The sequence below is a fragment of the Haliaeetus albicilla genome, chromosome 16 (assembly GCF_947461875.1).
Source record: "Haliaeetus albicilla chromosome 16, bHalAlb1.1, whole genome shotgun sequence".
NCBI lineage: Eukaryota > Metazoa > Chordata > Aves > Accipitriformes > Accipitridae > Haliaeetus > Haliaeetus albicilla.
In genome coordinates, this window is record NC_091498.1 from 6,449,294 (window position 1) to 6,473,574 (window position 24,281).

Sequence of the window (24,281 nt, forward strand, 5' to 3'; positions counted from 1 at the left end):
ATGTCACATGAGAAGCTCAATCTTAGAGGTCTAGATTTCATATGTGTAAAATTAGATGACAGAAATCTTATCCCTAGAAGTTCAGGAGTTGGTAGGGATTACTCTGGAGTCTGGAGTCCACAAGATTTGACTGAGAAGCCAAGGTTTTGCTATCAAGAACTGACTGTAGTCCTTGAGCTCGTGCTTGGAAACATGTTGACTCATTCCTGCAAGTCCAAGAGTATAATAAATGACTTTTGTTGTAAAAGAAGCTTTTTGTTTTGAGAGAAGGGTCTCAGTTTCTCTACGGACCTGTTTCTTCTCTTGCATTGAAATAAAAGGTTGTGACATGAGATGGAGGCTTTCCCACCCACTAACAAGACTATAGAGAGGTATTGTTGTCAGGCAACTACCTCAAAGCTTACACAAAGAAATGTTAAATTAACTTTTAAAATTTTCAGCAAACTTTTAATATTCACCCAAAACACATCTGCTATGGTGACATTTCTGAACAGGCCAAGTTATTCTGAAAAGCTTTTCACATAGCCTCAAGTATAAATATTTTGATACAAAAAATAAAAATAAAAAACCCCTCCAAACCCAACCCCTTGTGCTCACATCCAATGGTGTGCCATCATGCCATGAATAAACATGGCCTCTTCCCTCCATGCCCAGCCAGACTACAGCTGTAGGAGACAGGCAGCGTTAGGTGCTTCCAGTCCACATTGCTTTTTTGTCTTGCCAGTGCTGGGGATCCAGGAGCAGAAGAGTCTGAAAGGTGTTGAGATGAACTTACTGGCTTTGAAGGTGCTTAGAGGTGTGGGATATGGAAGGAGCTAGTGAGCCTCTGGTCGACACAGTAATGAAGGCACCGCTTCCATCGGCAGCAGCTCCAGCAGCGGTTCCCTGTGTTTTAGGTGCTAATGATGTTTTGGAGCTTCAGTTGAAGACGTGGAGACCAGAGAGCTGAGGAGCAGGGGCACATCTCCTGGGGTTGGTGTTAACAGTACTGCTGTGTGTTATACAGAGCCGCGGCCGCTGGCTCATTGCACATTATCAGGACTTACCCAGAACAGGTCTAGCTCAGGTGCTAGTTCACTGAGACATTGTGAGGCCATTTGCTGGCTAGGAAAGCTGAGCTTTTTTTCTTTCTCTATTGTACAGCAGCTATGGATAAACCCAACTAGCAGCAGCATCCTATCCTATCTCGTCTGCAACGCACACTCAGAGATCATTACTATATTTCACCTACTTACTGACAAATGCGTCATGTGTCAGTAATAAGCTGATCAGCGGCTTTGACATTTTACACTCAGCATCTGAGTTGGTTTTAAGTCACTTTGACTTTTAAATTAAATTATCTCATGCATAGAAACAAAAGATGCAGAAGAACACAGCAAGGATTCACAGAACTCGTAATCAAGTACTTATTAACACACATATATATATTAAGCTTTAAATCAAAAACAGATCTTTCCAATTTTTTTAATATATGCACTCTATACGATGCAACAAACATTAGCATGGTCTAGCTCTCAGTCACACACAGTGCTCTGCCTGTTATACAATGTCTGCTCTACTGTTATACTTCTTCCCTTTTAAACAAATGCAGGTAGACTAGACTCTTTAAAAAAATACAAGCTGGACATAGCACTGTGGCTGAGCTGCCCTCTGTTACAAGTAAAGGAGTTCTAGTTTTGTTACATTACGAAGGAGGGAAATAATATTGTTTGGGGATCTTAGATGATCTTGTTCTCCAGGGCTTCAATCCTTTTTGCCACAGCTTCCAGTGAGCAAGAGTTAAGGGGAAAAAATGGCAGTGCACATTAGTGATTTATTGCTGAAGTCCTCCCCTGGCTTGCAGAACAGATAACAAATGGAGCTCCCTTGCTGGGAGCAGGTAGCAGAGGAATGCTCTCACCATCTACTCTGGCATTTCCAGAACTGTTCAGGTTGATGAACTTTTATTGAAGGTAGAAAATATTCATGCATACACACATACTCACATGCACCTATACATTTACCATGAAAGGAAGGGTAAAAAATGTGAGAATGATTGGAGTGTGTTTTGAGTGGTTGACAGAATTCCTGACCTTGAGCAGTATGGGTTGCGTGAAGAGGGGAGCAGAGTGCTTTTCTTAGAGTTGTGTGTTGCAATTTTCTGCTCTTTTCACTAATTGCTTTTCATGATGTGCCTGGGAGCGGCAACCCACTGGGTGAGAACTACTGATTTACACTGACCTTTTGCATAACGTAAGTGGTGGATTTCACTCAATTTGAGTTAAAGAGTAGAAAATATACTGCACAACTGACATAGCAAAGCACAGAAATGTGTGAATAAATTAAAGTATTGCTTTTAAAATTATATTCTCTTCTTATTCTCAGTAACGAAAAATCTCCCTAGTCCTGTGTGAGCCACCCCAGGGTTTCACTAATTCCTCTCCCCATGAGGTTTGAATCTTATTCACAACATTTTTCTTCTTCTTGTTTCTCTTTCAACCATGAATTCATGGTCTTTGTGCAATATGACAGGACCCAGCATGGCAGAATGCATTCCCACAAACTCAGTTCAGATGGGATCCAACTCACCTCACTGGAGATGTTTGCAGTGAGCAGTTACAAACTGGGAAAATTTGGACCTACCCATCTGACTATTGGACTTATCCATCTGAATTTACCCAGGCCACCAACTATACAGTCAGAGGTGGTTTGCTATAGAAGACCCTCTTTTCCTCCAGTGCTGTGGAGGAATTTAGGCAGCCAACTCGGATGCTTGCATAGTAGGCATTTACCATCATAAAAAGAATCCCATCCATGGAGCTTTAATGACTGAGTGAATCAGCTGCATGTGTGCACCCATGGTTTTGTCTGCTCACAGTCCAGGTTAGCCACTGCTGCCCTCAGCCCTCATGTTCTTGCCTGCTTTACAGGACCTGCAGCTTGCAGAGGTAGCAGCATGACCCCATGCATGACCCATGCTTCCACAGGTCACATGGGCATCATTTAAGCATCTTTCTAAAAACTGACCTAGGTCTTGGTGCCTACAGCTCATTGCTGTCTTGCAATGGTTTGTCATAGTCTACTTTGGCTCTATTGGTTTTGGTCTACTTATTCTGTGTCAGACCAGTAGCTATTCACTCTGGTGCAGGGACTCTTCTTGTTATACACATTCATAATCCAAGTGTCTTGTTTCCCAGCTTGCTGAACACCTACTCAACCTCCTTCCCCCATGAGTACACTTTCCCCACTGGTCCCTCCAGAAAGCACAACCCAACCCACTGAGTTCTGAACAAAGACAGCTTCCGAAGGATATATTTCTGCTGCAATGAATTTATGAGGTCTTCTACTTTTGTCTGGAACTTCACAATAGATTTACATTCACATGGATCTTCCTCTGTGGATCAGAATATCAAGAAGGTAAGTGGCACAAAAAAAAGGATTAAAACAAAATCACTGAGACAAGTGAAATAAAGCAATGCTCATTTTCTTTAGCAGGAACAGGAAGGAAATCAAAATATCATTCCTTCTAATTATCTGACTGATCACTTCTGGCTTTAAAGAGAATCTCACATTTTCTTGTTATACAGGCCAGGCTCTGCGCACAAAAACTCTTTCCTGGATTTCCAGTTTCCTGAAAACCCACTGAGCTCTACTACTGATGCTTAAAGTTTGCCCCCAAAATTTGAATCTGACCAAATACAGTGCTCAAAACAACCTCTGTCTTCCCAATAACATCACCATAGTGGGCCATACTCTTATTTTGTGAAATAAAAATTGGAGGCACTGTTTACCATCTGAGAGTCAAGACTTCTTTCAGCTTTGCTTCAGTATTCCATTTCTAGAGCAGGCAGTGCAATGTGCATTAATCAGTTTGCTAATCTATGTCAATAATTTACATATGTTCTTTAAGAAAAAATGACTTAAACTGGAGTAGGAGCAAAAAAGGGTACTGAGATGACTGGGAAAAGAAAGGAGATGTTTACAAGACCACACTGAGTCAGCTCAACTGCCTAGGAAAAGGAAGCAGTAAATAAGGATTTTATAAGGGAAAGGACATCACTTGCACAAAACCACTACAGGATTAAACCAGTCATGAGTAAACTAAAACTGGATATTAAGAGATGATTTGTAGCCATCTGTTGATAAATACAAGCTGGTACTGGAAATCAAATACAAATATTTCCTTTCTTTTTTTTTTTTTTTTTAACTCAAATGTTAAGATATTTACCAAAATTGATTCTTTTGCAAACGAATACTTTTTCTGAAATTTATTTTTACTTTTTTTTGAGTAATGAATCCTGAATGTATTTGTGTTCTCAAAAGATGTTTAAATACAATATGTTGGGGGTTTTCATATAGCTCCCATCATCTTGTTCTTGGATCGACTCCTACATTTTAAAGTAGCCATGGCAAAGAGTCTCTATCTTGCAAGCCTGGCTACCAGGCTCTGCAGACACAGGACCCTGGAGGGTGTTGTCCCTCTCAGACTTCCCCAGGAGGAAAGGAAGGTCCCATCTTTAGGAAACTGGAGAACAGGCCACTTGCCCAGCATGACCCAGGATGTCTGTAAGGATGCAAGGAACTGAATCTGATTTTCCTGAGGCAAGGCCCCTAACTTCCTGAGTACTTTTTCACTCTGATATACACTCAGGGGGAAAGATAGATGAGTCACCTACTGCTAACCTGCTAATATTTACATGGATATCTCTTGGGTTTGGCACAAATAACAATGTTAGAAATTGCAAAGAAAGGGAAAAAGGAGATTAACATATGACAATGTGTATTATTTCATCCAGTTGATGCTGTAGAGCATCTCTGCATGCCATGAGAACAGTGGAGGTCTCTCCATCGTGTGGGGCCATGGGTACCTCAAGAGCAGGTCTACACACTCATGGGAAGTAGAACTGAGCTTGGCAGAGCTCTCTTAGGAACTAAATGAGCCCCATCAAAGCTGTGTGCAATGTATCTTGCTGGGAACTGGAAGGAAACATTTGCCTAGCAGAAAAAAGGAGCCGGAGCACCTGGACTCGACAGGAGAGTGCCAGGTTCCTGATGAACCTGGCAGCGTAGCTCTCAGAAGTGCTGCAAGGTATTCAATGTCTTAAATGAAGCCCGAGCATCTGGGATTCACGATGATCTGCCTGATCAAGCAGATGCATTGCAAAGGGCCAATATTTCATAGGAGGCATATGATTCCTTCAAAACAAAAATCTAAAATAACTGGTAGTCCTTTTTTTAACCATTTTTAGACTCGAGTTATTTACAAGTCAACATCCTTTAAATTTTGTGTTATTCTTTACCTCCTCCTGTCACGCCTGTCTCCCACTCAGTCCTCTCTCAGCCTTTGCTTCACTAGGCTATCCAAACGTGAGTTTAGCATTCATGTTGCCCCAATTTAGACACCTACTAGTCATGTAGAAGATACTAGATGCTTATTTCAGCTTGAAATGTGTCACCCCTGTGATGCCTGTTTGACAGTAGAAGCAGCCAGTGGTTAGTGAGCTTCAACTCAGATACCCAATTTTGTGATGATCTTCAAATTAAGCCAAATAAACCAACACTTATCTTCTCTTTTAAGAGCATCTGTTCTTTCCTTATGTCACTTTTGGCTATTCTCAAGACCTGGTACAGCCTGAACTCATAATTTCTGAAAAGGAAGGCGGAGAAGGGGAGAAAGGTGGAGAAAAAGGGAAGGAGAAAGCAGTTTGTGAGAAGGGGAGATGGCTGAGGTGTAGGCATGGCTGTGGTTCAGGTAACCACCCAAAATGTTGATGTCTTATGATCCTTCCACGTACTCTGCCAACTCAATACATTGAGAACAGAGAGCTTTTTGTAACATCCAGCTGAAGGGGCATTTTTGTCCTGCTTCCAGCCTTCAAATGCTGTGACTAAATCCCCCCTCTCCCCAATCCCCCGCTCTCACCAATGCAGATTTTCATTTGTAGCTTCTTCCCAATCTTGCTGATGGTCCTGAAGTCAGCTGTGTAGAAGTAGTGCTCAGCTACTGGTTCTGACGCAATTTCCCTCAGCTCATCCTCAACTGCGTTGCCAACTCCCACAGCAAACATCCTAAAGCCTGTGAGCAATGGGAGCCTGTCAGTCAGACAGACACGGAGCATCTTGTTGCTATGGTACCAACCCCTGTCAGTTTGTACATCCTTGCTCACCTTCTGGACCCCTAGTCTCCACACAGCTTTCCAGATGTTCACTGGGAAATTAACCCCCTTACCCTCTACTGTTACAGACTTCTTTCAGCCAGGTCAACCAAGGTTCCAAAATATTTTTGCAGGCAAAGTCTTACTAGAGTTATTCAGACAATGACCACTAACACCACAAGAACAATGTTCTGGAGATATAGGAAAGGACAGATGATTTTAACACCCTGACAGGATCATGAATCCAACTAATATGGAAGCAATAATACAATAAAAGGAAACAGTGGAAGTTTTCAAAATAGCCTGCAGCCACCATTAATCAGCCTATGTAGTGGCAAAGTCCCCTGTGCAATGGAGACCTGTGGTTCAGCAAAATTGTAGCTCTTCCTAAAATTGCAACTCATATAGTCTGTCAAGAGCAACCCATACTGTGAGTTAAGAACATGTCCAGGTACTATGCTTCACTGCCAAGAGATTGATTGGCCACCTCTGGCTTAAACCTGTTTCTATTGAACTGAACCACAGTTTTCCCATTGAGTTGAATGGTGATACTAATTAACCCCTGTTTCGAAATATTTGTCTCTACTTGTCCATGTCTAGACACTGGTAATTCTTTGCCCTCCTCCCCTTTTTGCTTTGTCTTTCTACCTCTGGATGTATCCAATGTTTGTTTTTTTCGAAGTTCAACTCAAGGAACTTGCTTGGAGTCTAGTTATAAGCATCTTGTTACTTATCCCACTGAAATAACTTATGAACAGATGCTGGAGATTTCTGTGTAGGAAACAAGAGAGGATGAAGTAACAAGGCATGAAGTTTTACCATCACAGAGGAATAAATTCTATAGATACAGTTTATAAGGACCTTTTGTTTTATAAGAGCTGAACATCCACATAACATATCAACTAGCTTTGTAAACATCAGCTTTTCATGAGCTCGTACCTGACCTTTATTATTATGTGCTACCCCTTAGTCCCATCTAGTGGTCGAGAGAGAAGTTAAAAGGAAGTAAAGGATTTAGCAATTCATGAGTGTATTCACTTGGGCTGCATCCATTTAACACAGAGATGGCAGGAGGCTGGGAACTTGTTCAGCAGGTCAGCAAAGGGGCAGAGCTCTAGATATTTATACTTCATGGAGTTTAGACATATAAATGCATCAATTTGTAGCCACTGTGCACTTTTAATATTCCAGCAGAAGCTGAAGAAAGTTTCTTATTAGCGTGTCTGGGATTTGCACAAGGAGTCCACAGTTACTCCCTTAATCTGTGTTTCTGTTTTATTTCTTCTTTTTCTTCTCCAAGCCTTAAGGCTGATACAGCCAAGTCACACTTGGCTCTACAACTCCCGTTATTCTCCAAGGGGCGCTCTGATGGTTGTCTTTGCCTCACCATGAGTGCCACTGATGCTGACCTGACTTTAATTACCAACATCAGACAAATCCTCAGCCTTTTCCTGTGGTTTCCTTCACATTTGTGTGAAACATGCTAAACCAGTGTGCATCCCATACCAAATGTGTTAAACTCCAGCCTGCCCAGCAGAGAGATCGCCAGCAGACGTAGATCAAAGACACAGAGGGGCTGTGGGAACAAAAACCAGCTGCTGGCAAACCAAGATTTGTCTGAACCCCAGCCAGAGCTGCTCCAAGTTCTTTATGAGCGTGCAAGGACAGTTAGGCAACATCTCGACATAGTCACTCTATAGTAACCTGTTTCTATCCTAAGTAAGAGACATCTCCAGGGAAAGAGCCATACCTAAGTTGATACTCGATGCAGTACCTGGTCCAAAGGAGAAACAAGTCACTGAGAATTTAGGAGACCTACCTAAGTCTTTGGCTTTCTTAGCAGCATCAGTGATGTAATCTTGCGACCGTCCATCAGTGAAGACTATGCCCACCTTGGGGACACCAGGCCTAGCTCCATTGATGATGGAAAAGGAACTGTCAATGAGGTACTTCAGAGCCTGGCCCGTCATCGTTCCCTTCTCCATGTAGGCCATTTTCTTGACTGCTGCTTTGATGTCCTTCTTGTTCTTGAACTGTCCCAGTGGAAACTCCTGTCTGACAGAACTGGAGTACTGAACCAGACCAACCTGGGCCTGCTTGTCTGACACCTCCAGAGAGTCCACAATTTGGTTGATGAATTTCTTCACCAGCTCAAAGTTCTCAGGCCGCACACTCTTGGAGCCATCGATCAGGAAAACAAGATCCAGAGCAGATCCTGACCCACCACTGCAAGCTGAAACAAAATGTGAGAAGAGGGCAAAAAAAGACAGCAAGTAAGACCCCAATTAATTATGTAGGAAAATATAATGCTAGTGTCATTTTGTGGCTAATGAAATAGGTTTAATCAATCAAAACTCAACAATAGTTCACATTAATGTTTTCAAAATAATTCTTGGTTATAAGCGCATGGTTTCCTTTTCTGCCTTTTCTGAACAGAACACGTCTACTCTGTCTCAGTCCTATCCCCAACATACCACTGCAGATCACAGCTCGTCTCAGTGCAAATGAAAATCATTACATACCACTGCAGGTCTTCCCATCGCTGTTCAGCGTGAAACCCTCTTTACAAGCACACTTGTATGCTCCTGGGGTGCTGATACAGATCTGCTCACAGTCATGGTCTCCAGTGGCACACAGGTCTGACACCACTGTAAGCAAAGGTGCAGATTAAAATCAAAGACTGCACCAAGGCTTTTCAACCCAGACCTTACTCAGCCCATGCACAAAGCATGCTATTTTTCCCATACGCTCAGTGATAACTAAATCCACTCTGCAGCAAGACAAAGCAGCAGAAGTCATTACTCCTGGGTAGTGACTGAGATACAAGAGGCAAGGAGAAATTTTTCACAAGTCTGCTGACTCCAAGGCACAGCCAGGACTAGAAATAGTCTGCATACTGAGGGCAAAACCCATCTGTCTGTTAAGCATATCACAATATACTTCACTGTCCAAAGCTACTGGATGAGATTTAGTTTCCAACCTACCATCTGGGCTGGCCAATACCCATTTTTTACAGCTATGTAGTACAATTATGATTAGTGAGTTCAGCCCCATGTACAGTTGTCTTTTCTGGACGGGATTCATGTGCAAACATACTTGGAATTCACTTCAGAGCTAACCTCACACGTACAGCTTTCAGATTTGCTCTCTACAAACATTTCTGCCTGCTGATCTTAACCTGGATCTGCTCCTGAGATGCTGAGCAAACAGAAGCTGAATTGCAGCAGTCTGAGCCCACAGCTTTCAGTGACTGACAACACTGTCACAGCTACAGCAATGATGATGGAAAACAAACTGGAAAGTAAACAGATGTGGTTGAAGCAAATTCATTTACAAATACCAGGGAAATCTGTGCAGAAAACTGAGCATTGGGTTCTACCAAAACGATGGGAGGTCTTTCAACGTTAAGGGGCTTCTATTCATTATTTCAAGTTGTTTGTGTTCCGCTCTGCATGTATTTTGCCCTTGTGGCCTTCCCAATTCATGCGTTTGCATATTGTGCCAGCACCGGTAGATCTTTCCAGCGTATATGTAGCTCATATTATTAGGAATATAACTAACCATGCAGATGGCTGTAACATTGGGCTCTCATGTTGGGTTCTCTGAAGCCTACGGAGATCTTATTAGTCTAACTGGTGGCTGGATTGCCAAAGGTCTCCCTTTTTCCCATGTGTTTGCTGAGCATTATGGGAAACAGCTTGGACAGTGCTGCACAGTTCTTCCTGCTGTCAGTACCCGCAAACCGTGCTTCGCAATAGCAGGTGGTGTTTGGGTACATCTCCAAGGACGGTTTTGTGCAGCTGCTTGCATAGCATGATAACAGCCCACTTGGCAGTTAATATGGTGCTCTTCTCTGTTAGCTATAATAATCCTTAGCACAGCGCTTCCCTTGGATGCATCTCTGAGGGTTTTTACCATGGGGAGAACTTTGTCATCTGCATGTTACGGATTTGAAAAGCAAGGCACAGAAAGGATTTTTTTCTCTTTACCTTTTTGAGTGACACCAGTGTCAGAACTTCAAAATACATTGTCAGGCCTCTCCATCTCTGGCTGACTCCTGACTCCAGGGCAGCCAACACAAACTCCTACAAATATTCATGGCCTGGATTCCACCTTCTCAAATTTTGTCTCCATTCTCCCTTTAGTATAAAGTATTTGTTCCCCTCTTCCATGAGCTTCTGGTGCAATGAAACCTGATTATAATACAAGACTCACTTTATATTCAAAATTTTCCTCCTTCCTACAGAGGAGGAAATTTTCCTTGACAAAAAGCTGCTCACCCCCATCATTTTCAGCCTGAAAGTTGAATCATGAAATTTTACACCTCTTGAAGAAATTGGTCTCAGAGAGTTTTACAGGTCCATCTGTGTGTATGTGTTTGCAATGCCTCGCCATAGGCACCATGGTGTATCACACCTTTTAAAAAGTGTTGCCACACGTCTGTGCTTCAACGGGATGGGCACGCGAAACCCCCAGGCCTCTCTTGCTGACACATAAAATGGATATTTATAGACCACCTCCTACAGTCTTGTGGGTACATTTGAAAGTAATAAAGCTTTCTCACTCCATTCACCAGTTTATGTAGGAGTGAATATGTCTTTGTAGGATAGTCAGGCTCTTTTTATACGCTGTGCAGAAAGGCATTAGGTACTGCACCAGCCAGGAGAGTTTCTTGCCTCACAAGGCTTGCAAAAACAATAGCATAGTCAGGCAAAGGCAGTTCAGCCTCTAGCAGGGAAGTGAAACCATCCCTTGCTTAACTGGAAATTCAGAAGACAATACTGATGGGGGAAATTACAAGCCAGATTCTCAGAACTGCCCAGATAGGCTTAAACGTAAGGGCAATGATCTTAGCTATATAAAGATCATGTTTTCCAGGTTCTTTTTCAATGCCTCAAGGAGTACGTGGGTCATGTTTATAAACTCTTCTGTGCCAATGAAGTCTGGAGACTTCTTTAACTAAAACCTGAAATTCTTGAAAGGCAACTTCAAAGAGCATCTGTCTTCCATACTGCTTCATGCTCCTGCAGACCCAGGTCCTTGGAACAAGGAAGCAGATGGATGAAGGGTGATACAACTTCCATGTGAAAAGCTTGCTGGCAGCCACTTGCAGCTCTTGGCTAGGAATCCAGGGGTTGCGGCAAGGACTTACCACAGAAAGCTTCTTGAAACTTGTGGGTCAGCTTCTCTATAACACTGTAGCTCTCCACATAGTCCACATGATCATCCGAGGGCTCACTAGCAATTTGCCGCAGCGTGTGCATGTCCACCCGGCCAACTCCGATGGCAAAGATCTCGATGCCAGCTGCTCTGGCCCTGGCTGACACATCCTGAACTCCATCCTGGGGACGTCCATCGGTCACAACGATTGCCACCTATGCAGAGGAGGGCGGAGGCAAGGTGTATGCTTGAATGGGCATTACTATCACTATTGCTTGTGGAACAGGCTGCATTAGTAAAGAAGGTTTCACATTTCTAAAATTAAAGAAAAGGGAAATGCCACCCCCTCCTCCCCCTCCTCCCGTTCTTCCTGAGATCACACACGCCATTCTTTTATATGGGGTTTGTTTCTTTCTGAGCTGGAAAGGTTAAACTGCCAGGGACCTGACTGATTTAATTAAGGGACAACTGGTGCATCTCACCCCTAAGGAAACCAAAGTAAAGGTTACGTTCTTCAATGCTCAAGCCAAACTATCTCCTTGAACCCCCAGCTGACACTAAGGACAACTCTAACTCAGTATGGGACTTTAAAGAATCTCAGGAAATGTCATGGAAACATCATGAGATGAAGACTTTTCCCCATTTTATAGATGGAGAAGCTGAAGCAAATAGAGGGGAAGAGATCTGCCTAAGCTCATGCTGTGTCAGTGCCTGCCATGATTTCTGATTCCCTGTTCCACAATAAATAGCAGAGATGAAATTCTACTCCTACTAACATCAGTATTAAAATGACAGCAGGTTTAAGTGGGAACTGGATTTCACCTTGGATTAGATGGAGCCCCGAACCAGTGGAAAGCCTTCAAGGGTGCTGCTCCTGTTGCTAGTTTGTCCATTTTCCTCTTCGTTTTCCTTCTGATAAGTGACATTGTCACAAAACCTTTATTTTTGTTCTTTGCCAATTCATCTGCTCCTGCCACTTTTCCTTACAACTGTTTTATTGTGACACCACTGTCAACTCCAAAGCAACTGATTGGGACGTAATGCAGTATGGAGAAATATAATGAGCCGGAGCAGGTGAGCTGCTAAGCAGAAAAAACCTCAACATCGCAGGCAAATACCCTCAGAAATATAGAAAGTAAAGAAACATCAAACGAAAAAGGCAGAAAAAAAGTCTGTCTGGCAGCAACAGTGAGTTTGAATGAGCTGTCATCTGGTCATTAAGGCAGTATTTGCTATTCTTCTCTGTGCCATATATGCTCTCCATCTTTCTGAAGATAAAATCAGACCCACCAGCTGCTCAGTTAGGACAGTGTGATGGCTGTTTTACATCCTCGGGTGGAAAAAAGTTATCTCGGGTAAGGTCAGGAGTGGGGTTACCTGCCCCACGCATCTAAGGGGTGCTGGCCATGTGGCTGAAGTGGCTCCTTCCCTCTCTGCCCACCCTTCAGCTGAGGGATGGCTGAATGCTGCAGTCATCTGCCCCAGAGTAATACCGCAATACTAAAGTAATCTGCTGCCCTGTTCAGAGCTTTCCTTCTATGCAAAATATGGGAGAACCAGGAAAAATGTAGAGCTTTTCAATCTGGTGCAGGTCTGTAAGTTCAAGTGTTTATCTGTACTTCTGAAGGGCTACAAAATTAAAAGTTCCTAGTAGCATCACAATTCTGTATCTGGCTGCTTCCAAGGGGGAAAAAAAATTATATATATTCAAGTATTTCTCTTCTGCTTGTGCCCAAATTAAGGAAAAGTGTCACCTGTGCCAGATGTCAGTGTGTGTTGTAAAGGAGGATGCAGATGACAACCAAAGCTCACCCAAAAGGAGCACTCGGGTGGTTTCTGGACCAGCAGCCAAGGCCAGGAGCAGAGCCAGCCGTGCAATCGTGCTTTCTGCCAGGAGAGAGAGCCCTCGGCTCAGCCGCTCCGCAGCCGGCTCTGCTTTCTGTACACCCAGCAGCTCTGAGGTGGGGGCTGCCAATTAGAGCTTATCAAAAGCCAACCTGTCAGGAAACAAGATGTATTATCAAGTAGCTTCTGCGAGCAACACCACCCTATGAACAGGTTTCTGCCAGTAGCTGAGTATCTTTCTTGCGGTGTTTGTCACAGGATGGAGGTGTTGCACGTCCTCCTGGCATTTCTCTGTCTAAATAAAGGGTTTCTCCAAGTTTAATCAGTTCATTTTGTTCTTCACGTCAGGGTGGCATCTTCACATAGGCCTGAGCCCCAGATAAGACCCGGGAGGTGTCTGGCTGCAGCATCCACAGCTGGATCTGATGGGAAAGATCTTCATAATAGATCTGTGTGAAAATCTACTATAGACCCCTCAAAATTCATGTTGCTTCTGACCTGCTGTTGGAGACAACAAAACCTGGAGGTACAAAGAGGTGCTGGAGGTACTTCCGGATCAGGCATCCGGAATTAATCAGTGAATCCCTGGCTAAAATGAATCCAACAGTGAGACAGACCAAGCACCAACCAGCCAGGGAGCCTGTCTGTGACCGTGACCAGGACCAGATGCTTACAGAAAGACTGTAAGAAATAGAGCAAGTATAAAGTGATCTTGTTATCATATGTAGTTGTCTTGATAATCAGGAAAGCCTGATTTTTTTTCCTAGGATTCCCCCTCCACACATTTGCTCTCCCTGCCAGCCTGAGGCAGTGAGTTCCAGCGTGAAAAAAAAACCAGCATCCTTTCTGTTTTTAAACCTACCTTCAAATTATTTGCAGTCACAGGATCTCTGTAATTCTCTGTGTTATGACCTTGTCTCATTTAAAAAGCTGAGAGTCCTGGTATGTGCCTTGTTTGGTAAAGAGCAAGAGACAGGTTGGAAGAAAGGAGCAACTGCTACAGCCTGGAGAGGCTGACACTGCTCTGCGGTGGAGGACTTGTGCTGGACCCAGCAGGTAGCCATGTGAGAAGAATTAAGAAGGGGTGAATGCTTTTGCTGTCTCAAAGAGCTGAACAGGATCTCCAGTTTTACCCTAAGGAAACTCAGAAACTTTTGCTTTTCAAGGTCAAAACTTGTACTCGTTTTAACTACCACCTTTGATTTTCATGTGAATTACTAACTTTCTGGATCCTTCTTGTGCTACTTCTGTCATGTAGAAATCCCCCATGTTCTCATGGCACAATTTATTCTTGGTTAACTAAGACACCAGAGTATTCACAGGCATCCCTAGGTATTCATATTTCAGAGTTGCCATGTGTAGGCAATCCAGCAGCTAATGAGGTAGCTATGTCTCATTATGCGGTGTATAACATGAATGTTGTAACAGCACTGAAAGGGGAATTGGGCAGAAAGTTGAATAAGCTCTTGATTTTCTCAGCAATTTGACAATCTATTTGTTGTTCCTCCTAAAGAAAGATAAAAGTAATTGGGCACCCCTGGAGTTTTTGATAAAGGTATAAACAGACTTTACTCTGAGCTCCTACAGCAACAAATAGTGCTTTTCCCTGTCCTGGGGTGACATTTGCTGCACAGAGCACAGCAAGATCAAATGATCTTGTGATGCTTTGACCAGTGTCCCGCATAGTTGACAATCATAGCACGGATTTTCACAGTGTCTTGCTGGACTTCTGTTGTGTGAAGAAGCAAGGACCGTGTCCAATGTTTCTGGAAGCTTCAGCTCCCTAAATTACTGCTTGACCTATTCATTCTCCCAGGCAGATGATGGGGCCACACTGAGCAGCATGAGGGTCACAGAAGGGAAAAGTTTGCTGGACTTCAAGACACTGTGGAAAAAAGCAAAAAATCACCAGGGAACCAAGGAATGCAAATGCTTTTAGAGTGTCCCACCTTAGAGGTATTCAAAAACCATCTGGACATGGTCCTGGGCAATCAGCTTTAGGTGGCCCTGCTTGAGCAGGGGGTGTTGGTCAATATGACTTCCAGAGGTGCCTTCCAACCTCAACCTTTCTGTGATTCTGTCTCTTCGACCAGATCCAAAGTGGAAGGAAAGAGGGGAAAGCCTCTAGTGATTATTTTTTTTTTCCTTCTTTTTTAATGCCTAAGGTAAATCATGAAAAAGACCATTACTATTCTACTGCTTTTTTAGATGTTCAGGAAATAAGGTTTCAGGGAAACAAAGCAGCTTTAGAGTTCTTTGTACCACTGTCCACAGAAATATTGATGCTTTAGCCATGCTACTGCAGTAAGCCACTAAAAAAATTTGATATTTTTTTTCAAGTGTTCAGATATTTAAACTAAAGGCTTGTTTGGTGTATTAGCAGGACATAGCAGTTCTTGTGTATTGAGATGATAGGAAACCACAAGGATTACATGAGCATATTGAGTGCATTGTCTGGCGGCCCAGCTGCAGAGTAGACAAGAGCAGGAAAACAGTGCACGAGGAAAGGCCTTACTTAAATGGTGTGGAAGAGATCAATTAGATAAAGATCCAGGCATTTTCATAGACAGCTCAGTGAAAATGTCTCTTCCATCTATAGTAATGCCTAATGCTGCATGTAAGGTGTCAGGCTGTATTAAGGAAAAAAAGAGAGACTAATACTGAAAGTATTATAATAGTATTGTATAAAACAGGACTGCGTCCCAGTCCTGACCTAAACATGGTCATCTTGTCTTAAAATAGACATTTAGGAATTAGATAAAGACAGGAGAAAATAAAGAAATATGGTGAGATGTCTGAGGGTCCTGAATGGACTGGGTAGTGGTCCTAGAGGAAAGTGGATCTAAAAAGATCCCACTATTTGTTCCATTTGAAAGGTAAACAACAAGAAAACCAGTGAAATCAATGGGACCTGCCTTCACGCAACAAGACTGGAAATCAGACCCTGACTTTAGGATCCTTCATTCATAACCCAGGTACCATTCTAGGTGCAATGACTGGCCATAGGTTTCCTGTTTCCTGATTTCCCCCATCGACTGGGTGAAGAAGTCTGCCCAGCTCAGAGATCAGAGGACTCTGTGGGTGTTGCTGGAGCTGTGTCAGGGTCGTACGCAGTGTGGGATCATAGAGGGCACTGGAATTACTCTTCCAGCAATGAGCTCCTCATGTGGAAGATGGAAGATACATGGAACAGTCTTAACTCCCTTAGCTGTTCCTCTGCCCCCCTCCTTTGCTCACAGGACAAAGTGTTGAAGAGAGGAGAACGGTTTCAGCTACCTCGGTGCCCCTGGCTGTTTTTCCCTACAAGTAGATCTTCTGGACTGATGAGGGTAGAAGAGATGGAGCCTGGAGAAGAGCTCCACTCCAGTGACAACCTTTAGTTGTCAGGTCCCAAAGGCCACTTAATGGCAAGTTAGCAACTGCCTGCAATTTCTGCTGCTGTGCAGTCCAACAACTCCCAGTTTTTAGAAAGAAACCTTTGTGCACTGACTGGCACGCTTCAAGCACCCTTATCCATCTATAAAGGTGTTCAACAGCTTTGAATGAAGGTCTGATGACATGAGACATGAAAATGAATGCTATAATCATTCCCCTAGTGAGAGATGACCATCTCCAAGGAAAGGAGCAGCATCTACCCCCTCCTTGATTGCTATTACATTTACTGTTATGTAGAGGGCAGCTACTGCTGACACTGTAGGAGGCAGGACAAGCACATCTGAGCTTCTCTCCTGCTTGGACCTTCTGGCACTTCTGGACATTGGAATGACAATTAATTGAGTGAGATGAGAAATAAGGGGGTTTTTTGCAAGGGCATATTGGAAGTAGTGAGAAGCAAATGTCTTTTTTGCCTATCAGTACTCAAGAACTGAAATGTTTCTGTGGTCTGGCATTCAAACTTGGGATTTTTTTTGTGTTTTCTTTGTTGTTAAACAATTTTTGCTCTTCAATCAGAGTAAAAATGTCTGAAAAGCAGAAATAGATATTGTCATCTAGATAATTTTTTGTTTCTTTGTTTCAGTTCTGCTGTCTGGTTTTGTGCTGAACAATACCCAACAAAAACAAACATTTCCCGTTACTTTGTTTCTTCTGGACAGAAATGCACTATTTTATATGTGGTTATGGATGATCCTGCTTAGAGGAGACCTGCAGCTCCCACTCTGCTCATGTTTTTCCACCATAGGGTGCTCTGGCCAGGCTGAGATGGCAGGAGGACTCTGCTGGAGACCTGTCACCTTCACACCAGCTCCCCTGGGGCAGTTTCACTGGAGGAAACATCTCTTTTCCATGCAATAGCTGAAACAGCTCTTCAGTGAATTCATCCGTGGAGAAACAGGGCTGCCCTGAGCTCTCTGAGAAATTAATCTTTTCCAAAGCCTTTTGAGAGGGGTGGGAGTGGGTAGCATGGATCGCTGCTGCCTCTCCTGCAACCCTGCAGCAGACTTACTGCTGCTGGGAAAGCGAGGAAAAGCAAAACACACCTTAGCAGCAACAGGCAGTTGCTTGAACCTCTAGAAAATAGCAGATTTGAGCTAAAGGCTGAATCCACACTTAATCTTTTTGAAGTAGTTCAGTCAAATGAATAAGAACAATTAGTCTTGCACCTAAAGGATTTTAAAGCTCTTTACTAAAAAATAATAACAAGATACTATTAATAATGCCTTGCAATTTTGCACAGATTTCTTTCAGTGAACCTCAAAGAATTTGACAAACAAACCAACGTTACTCCTTTTAAATAAAAACCACTGCAATTAGGTCTTGGAGTTCCCCTGTGAGAGCTGGGCTATTGAATTTTGCAGCAGGTGACTCCTAAGCTTGAGTAATGATATGATCATGATGGCTCATCAGATAAGCTTCTCTCTCTGGAGCTGACTGCGAATGAAACTTAGTGAAAGTTTCCTGGAGTGTAATTTTTCTCTTGTTTTCACTCCTGGTTTTCTTCCTATTGTGTCAAACTAGATTTAGGCTAAGGATACATAGAATTTTCCCTGCTGTGAATCCCAGAATAAAAGACCATATGAGGATGAATTCATTCATATTTGCAAGTTGCTTATAGTTCAACATGGTGAGGGGACACACAAGGCATTTAATTAGATCATCCTTGTACGTGACAGCCTCATTTTTAGGGATATCTTTTAAGTCCAGAGCAGCAGAGCCTTCAGGTTGCTGATTTTTGGAGTTAGCAGATCTTTACCAGTGCCTGTTTTTCACCTTTAAGTATTATTTTTGACTTGCCATCTCTGGGCATCTTTTCCATGTTCTGCTCTGCCTTCCCTAGAGCATTACTAGCAGTGAGAGAAATGGAAAGTGACTGATGTTCCAAAAAATTTGTAATCAGGAGAAATATCCCAGGCTTCCTTGCTCCAACAGCTGAGCTTTTCTCCAGCTGGTGGAAAGCTCTAGCTGCTTGCTAAGGCCTTTGCTTATTTTTCTGGCCTGCTGTCATAGCAGAGAGCCAGCAGAGCTGGCACGGAACACAAGGGCCTAGGAAGTACATTCACGGTGTTTAGCCAAAACACATATTGTCAAGAATATACATTCTCCGTGTGCTCTGAGGAGAGTTTTCCTGATGACGGTCACTGGGCTGAGGTTTGGTTGCACTCATGGTCAAATCCAACGGGATGAACAAGGTATCTGGGGAATAATTTTTTAAAGACTGAGCTTCCTGGACAGGGAACATGGATCAGGAGCAGCAATCCCCATTGCAACCACATGTAGAATTAAGCTGATCTTATACCATAGCCTTAAATGTTAAATGGTCAATAAAGTCTGTGTACCTGAAGAGCATACCCAGAATGAAGAACATAGCCATTCGCCAGCCACTGAAAAACTGGAAGAGCAGTGGAGGACACTGAAACAGCACTTTGCATTATATCTGCAACTGAAAGGGGACATTTCAAAGGAAATTTTCAGAAGGTTGCCTCGCTTTTTACTATAGTGGATTCTGAACCATTTTTATTACAGTATTTTGGGAAGATGAGAATTGTTCATGCTCAGCAAACTTGGCTGAAATCATCATCTCATGGTGGTATGTTGTCTTAGGCACATTGGAAGCGGGGAGCTGTGTCCCAAAGGACAGACCCTCCAGAGACACACAGAGAGGAGAACTGGTGAAGCTGGATTAAATTTACCCCGACAACTTCTGGCCAGCTCTGCCCAAATGAAAGTTAAGCTTTGTTTTCAAGAAGAGTTGGGAGGTTTCCACCTCTCAAAGATTTGCCACCTTTGACAATTAACTCCCACTTGTCCCCACACACTCAAAGCACAGAGAAAATCACCTTTTCTTCTTTTCTGATTTTTCCAACCACTCCGTGACGAGTCACAAGAAAGAAGGAGCATCGAAGAAGCAGATAATTTGCTTACCTTATTAAAATTGGGAGACCTCACTCTAGCCCCTTCTGAGTCACTAAAAGCCCGGCTAATGGCAAACTGGATAGCCAGACCAGTCATAGTCCCAGTGGAGAGTGGCTCTATCCTTCGGACTGCTTGCAGGAGCCCAGCTTTGGTTTGGTAGGTCTTGAGGGAGAACTCGTTCTTGACGGCACTGGCATAATTGATCACACCCACCCGGGTGGAGTTGGGGCCCACATCCAGCCCCTCGATCACCCGGGACATGAAGACTTTGACTTTCTCAAATTCGTGTGGGCGCACGCTTCGAGAGCTGTCGATGACGAACACCAAGTCGGTGGGTTTGGTTCTACACAGAGTGCCTGGAAAGGATAAGGAGGGAGGAGAAAAATAAAAGAAAAAGAAGAGAAAAGTATACTAGGAGGGAGAGGATGGTCTTCTTAGGGCAGCAGCTGAGAGTAGAGGACCTGCAAGCTTCAGTTCTTTCTCTGCCTGTCTCACAGAGGCCCAGTGAGATCACTTTAACCTAATATTTATAAATGTTCTTTTTCCTTTCATAGGAAAACGTCTGTAAGAAAAGCACAGTTACCGGTTGACAAGATGTACTTCTGCAGATACCAGGGCTGCACTTGTGGGAGCAGGTTACCCACTTGTCACCCCAGGCTATTGCTAATGTCTACATGAAACTTAATTCACTTACGGCAGCATGGAGGGAGGAATAAAGCTATGAAGTGGAGCCTGTGCATCCGCTTGTGCATCCAACAAAGTCTCAAAAGGAGTTACCACATTTTGGACATAGATAAGCAGTCCACATGTATATTAATTAATGAAATAATATCTTTGTCATGCATGACCAGAAGCGGGCATGAAACTCAGCAGTTCAGATTCAGTTGTGAATCAAGATACCCAGATTAACTAACCAGCATAACATGAACCAGTGTCATGTTTTTCAGCTAGTGGCACTAATAATGAAATACGGTAACACAGCAAAGACCAGCGCTGTTTTATTTCTGCAAGCTGGTAAGAGAGAATACAATAGAGAGGTATAGAACCATGTAATTGATAGTTAATCTCTACAACCCCATAGTAAGACATGAATATCCACTGTAAAATATAAATGATATAAACAGGAAGCATTAGCAATGCAAAAAGCTGAGTGATTTTTTTTTTTCAAATTTCTCATTTGCATGCTGTTTTCCATCCTAATTTTCAACTGTGGCAAAACATAAAAAGGACTGATATTTTTTATGATTTTCCAAATGAATCGTCCCATTTTCCCCACCAGATCTATAGCATTCTGTTCTTTAATTTTTTTTTCTATCATTTAGCCTGTCTCTGTAGGGGTATCAAGTGCTCTGTTAATATTTGATTTCCACAGAGAGGGACGATATAGGTTATATCATAAAGGAGATTTCTGTGGACAGATTTTTAAATGTGAGCTTTTGGGCCAACAAATCTGTTCCAAATTATGACATAAATATTATAGCTAGTCCTCAGTGTGAAATTTAATGGAGCTTTCAGTCTTTCAGACAGATGAAAATAAATACCCTGTGATATATCTGTAAAGAATATAATCAGGTTAGTTTCCTGAGAGACACTACGCTGAATCTGCTTCTGGCTCCCAGAAAGGTCTCTCTCTCTAAAAGATGCTGTGTGTAGAAGGGAAGCAGGCAGTGGTTGCTTTGTCAGATGTTCTAGCTTCCACTAAAATGCAATATAACCTTTTCCCATATGGGCTACTTTCACTTTGCCACCATAATTTATTGCAGTGGAAGGAAAAACTCAGTTGGCTGTCCATCTATAGTTCTGCAAATCCCTTTACCAGGGGTTGGTTATGCCCATTTTACAGGTGAGAAATGAAGGTACAGAGAAAGGCTCAAAGACTTGCAATCAGTTCCTCCAGAAATAAAGCACAGATTCCCCTTTGCCACTGTAGCTAATGAATCACCTCTGGTTTTAGTGACAAACCAAGGAAGAAAAGTTATTTTTTTCCCCTAGGAACAGTTGGATCCAATAGAAGTTTCAAAGACTGTATTTTTATTTTTGCATGGAAGCTCTGTGATTTTGCCCTAAATAACATTTTCAACCTCCTTCTGTGAGAGTGAAGTATATTTCAGGGAAATGAAGAGAAAAGAAGGGATATCAAATGGGAACTTTGGGATTTCAGCCTGTCTGGTCACAGCCACTGTGCACTCATCAGGGTCTGCAGGACAGGCCTCAGTTATCTCCAGGAGGTGACAGTCAGGCACCCTTGCTCTGACTGACATCTTGACTCAGCATAGTTTATTTTAAAGTTGAATTAAACCAGAAACAAAATCCTCCTCTGTTTTTCAAAATGTCCACACTTGAAGTTATTCAGCAATAGCTGAACTTCATGCACTGATTTAGCAGAAAATATCTCTTAAGGCATCTTTGCCATATTCATTAAAAGAACAGGAAACCTGCCTATTAACTCTGAATTAAAAGGTGTTTATTTTAGAAATAGCGATTGCTCACAGTAGGGCTGAGTTGAATGACTGGTCTGTTTAGCTTCCTGACTTTGGTAGCGCTTAGCAGTTCTGCAGAAAAGATAACTCTCCCTTTCCAAATTACTAGGGAGAAACTGGTCAGCGTACCAGAAAACTCCCCTTCGTAAGCAACAGCTAACACTGCAGTCACTGTCACGCCTATTTTACAATTGTCAATCTGCCCAGGTATATGCATTATGGATCATCATAAGATCATTCAAACATTTTTAAAACCCAGCAGTAATTTTTGCCTTGCCCACCTGTCCTGCGGTGAGTTCCCCAGGTTGGCTGGAACCCCTGGCAGAGGAGACATGCTTCCTCCCTACCAGACCCCCCAGCCCTTCCCTTTGTGTTTGGTACTTACTGACACTAATTGCAGATTAGGAGTTAGAGACTGTGCAACCTAAAGAGCAGGCAGCTCATATCCCATCTGGCTGCTCTACACCCTGCTTGGAAAGACAAACAGAGTGGGATTTTGCTCCAGACCAGATGAAGTAAAACCCAGGAAAGGCCCATCGTCAGCAACCTGACCCAGACCTTCCTGCTCGGTGAGGTTAACCAGAGATCGGGGTGTTTAGCCAAGTCCTCCTCAAGCTCCCAGCAAAACCAGTCTTCTGCAGAGCTGTGGAGAGGAGAAGCAGTTTTGGAAGGCAGAGTCCTTCTCCTGCCTGGGCCTCCTCCAGCCAAAAGCAGCAAGCCCCGAGGCTGCTGCTACACGGGGGACTAGGGCTGAGCTGATGCCACCTTTTCTGTGCCTCTGCACAGACCTCCCACTATTTCTCTAAAGCAATGTAACAGACAGAAGCAAACACATTGCCAGGTTTTGCTGCCTTGGGAAAATATTTGAGAACGCTCCTTTGCTTCCCTGACTGATGTTGGGTATTTCGTCTTCCTTCATCTCCTTCCCTGTCCCAAAGCAGGCTGGTGGCAAGGAGGTAGAGGACCGACACCATGCATTCCACCGCTGAGCTCCCCACTTACCTCTCGGCTGCGGAGGTGCCCCGCAAACTCCACAGCTCTGGAGGAGAAGCAGCAAAGAGAGCAGCAAGGCAGAGAAAATCCTGTCCATGGCTGCGGAGGAGCCGGAGGCTGGATGCAGAGTGGCAAGCAAGAGCCTTGGCCCAGAGGTATTAACCTGCCCTTCCTCGGGGAGGCACGGGGCCAGCCCCTGACACGTGTGAAGTGTCGGGGGGGGGGGGCACTGAGGGGAGAGGGACAAGCAAGAAGGACTAGGACAAAATATTGCTCGAAGGTGGGGAGGGGGAGGATGTCCAGCCCTGCCGGCCCCCATCCCGTCCACAATGGCTTCATTGCTCGTCGAAGGGGATGGGAAGCTATAAAGAGACCTGCAACGGCATGGTATGTGGGGAATCTGGGACCGTAACAGTGGGACCAGTGAAACCAGCCCTGGGGAACTGGGGTTAACCTGTCAATCATCAGCTCCCGTCAGCAAATCCTGGGCTTTGCCACTGTAAGCAAACGGTCTGCAGTGTGTCAGGCTTGTGTCCTTCCTCTGGCAAAGCCTGGGGAGGGGGCAGTGGTGGGAGGGGGGGACGGGAATAGCGTCACACAAATCATCTCTCAGTCCCCGCATTTGCCAAGTGCAGGGCTGGAAACAGCCTGTGGGATCAGGGGGCTTCGCTTCCTTGGCTTAATTTGCGGGCGAATGCTCAGTTGCAGGAGGAGGGGAGAGGAAGAGGAGAGCAAGGCTTGGGGAGGCATGGGTGAAAGCGTAGGATGCAGAACAAATTTCTTCCTGCGGGAAACTGTTACTTCTCTATGAGGCTGTGCCCCCCGTGCAGGAGAGCAGGGAGGGAAAGAAAGAACTCAGTAGCTTAAACTAGATAAATAGACAAGAAACTCAGGATAGACAGACAGATTAGAAGTTTGATTTATTTTTTACAGCACAACTTTCAGATCTGTACACAGGAGGGAAATACAGCTCCTGCCACAAAAAGTCAATAATCTAAATAAACAAATAAGACTGATGGTGCGCAAGCGAGCAGAAATCCAGTGTTTTCCTTATGGAAGAGCAGCCGGGAGATTTGGTACCAGAGTAAGATGAATTTTATGATGGGTTCATCACAAAGCAGTGCATCTATTTTCTTTTTTTTAATGACTGTATTACACTATTGTCAGTTGATTAAAGCCCTTCTCATGTGATGGATTAGTCTTTGCTCACCTTTCCAGCTGCATACCCTTGGAACACTCATCCATTTAATCTGCATTGTGTTAATGCAATGCCATCACAAACTACCTTTAACTCAAAGCCGTTTGAGTTAACTCTCTT

The 24,281-nt window shown here is 43.6% G+C and overlaps 1 protein-coding gene across 1 annotated transcript; it reads right to left on the reverse strand.

Moving 5' to 3' along the window:
• Positions 1 to 217: 217 nt before the first annotated feature.
• Positions 218 to 23,431, reverse strand: MATN1 (matrilin 1). The gene is made up of 8 exons (XM_009919677.2): positions 22,973 to 23,431; positions 19,500 to 19,846; positions 11,287 to 11,509; positions 8,657 to 8,782; positions 7,954 to 8,367; positions 5,903 to 6,055; positions 3,293 to 3,373; positions 218 to 1,768 (listed from the first exon to the last, which is right to left on the reverse strand). The coding sequence occupies exons 1-8, from the start codon at positions 23,280 to 23,282 to the stop codon at positions 1,719 to 1,721; spliced, it is 1,704 nt and encodes a 567-aa protein (XP_009917979.2). The 5' UTR covers positions 23,283 to 23,431; the 3' UTR covers positions 218 to 1,718.
• Positions 23,432 to 24,281: the final 850 nt, after the last annotated feature.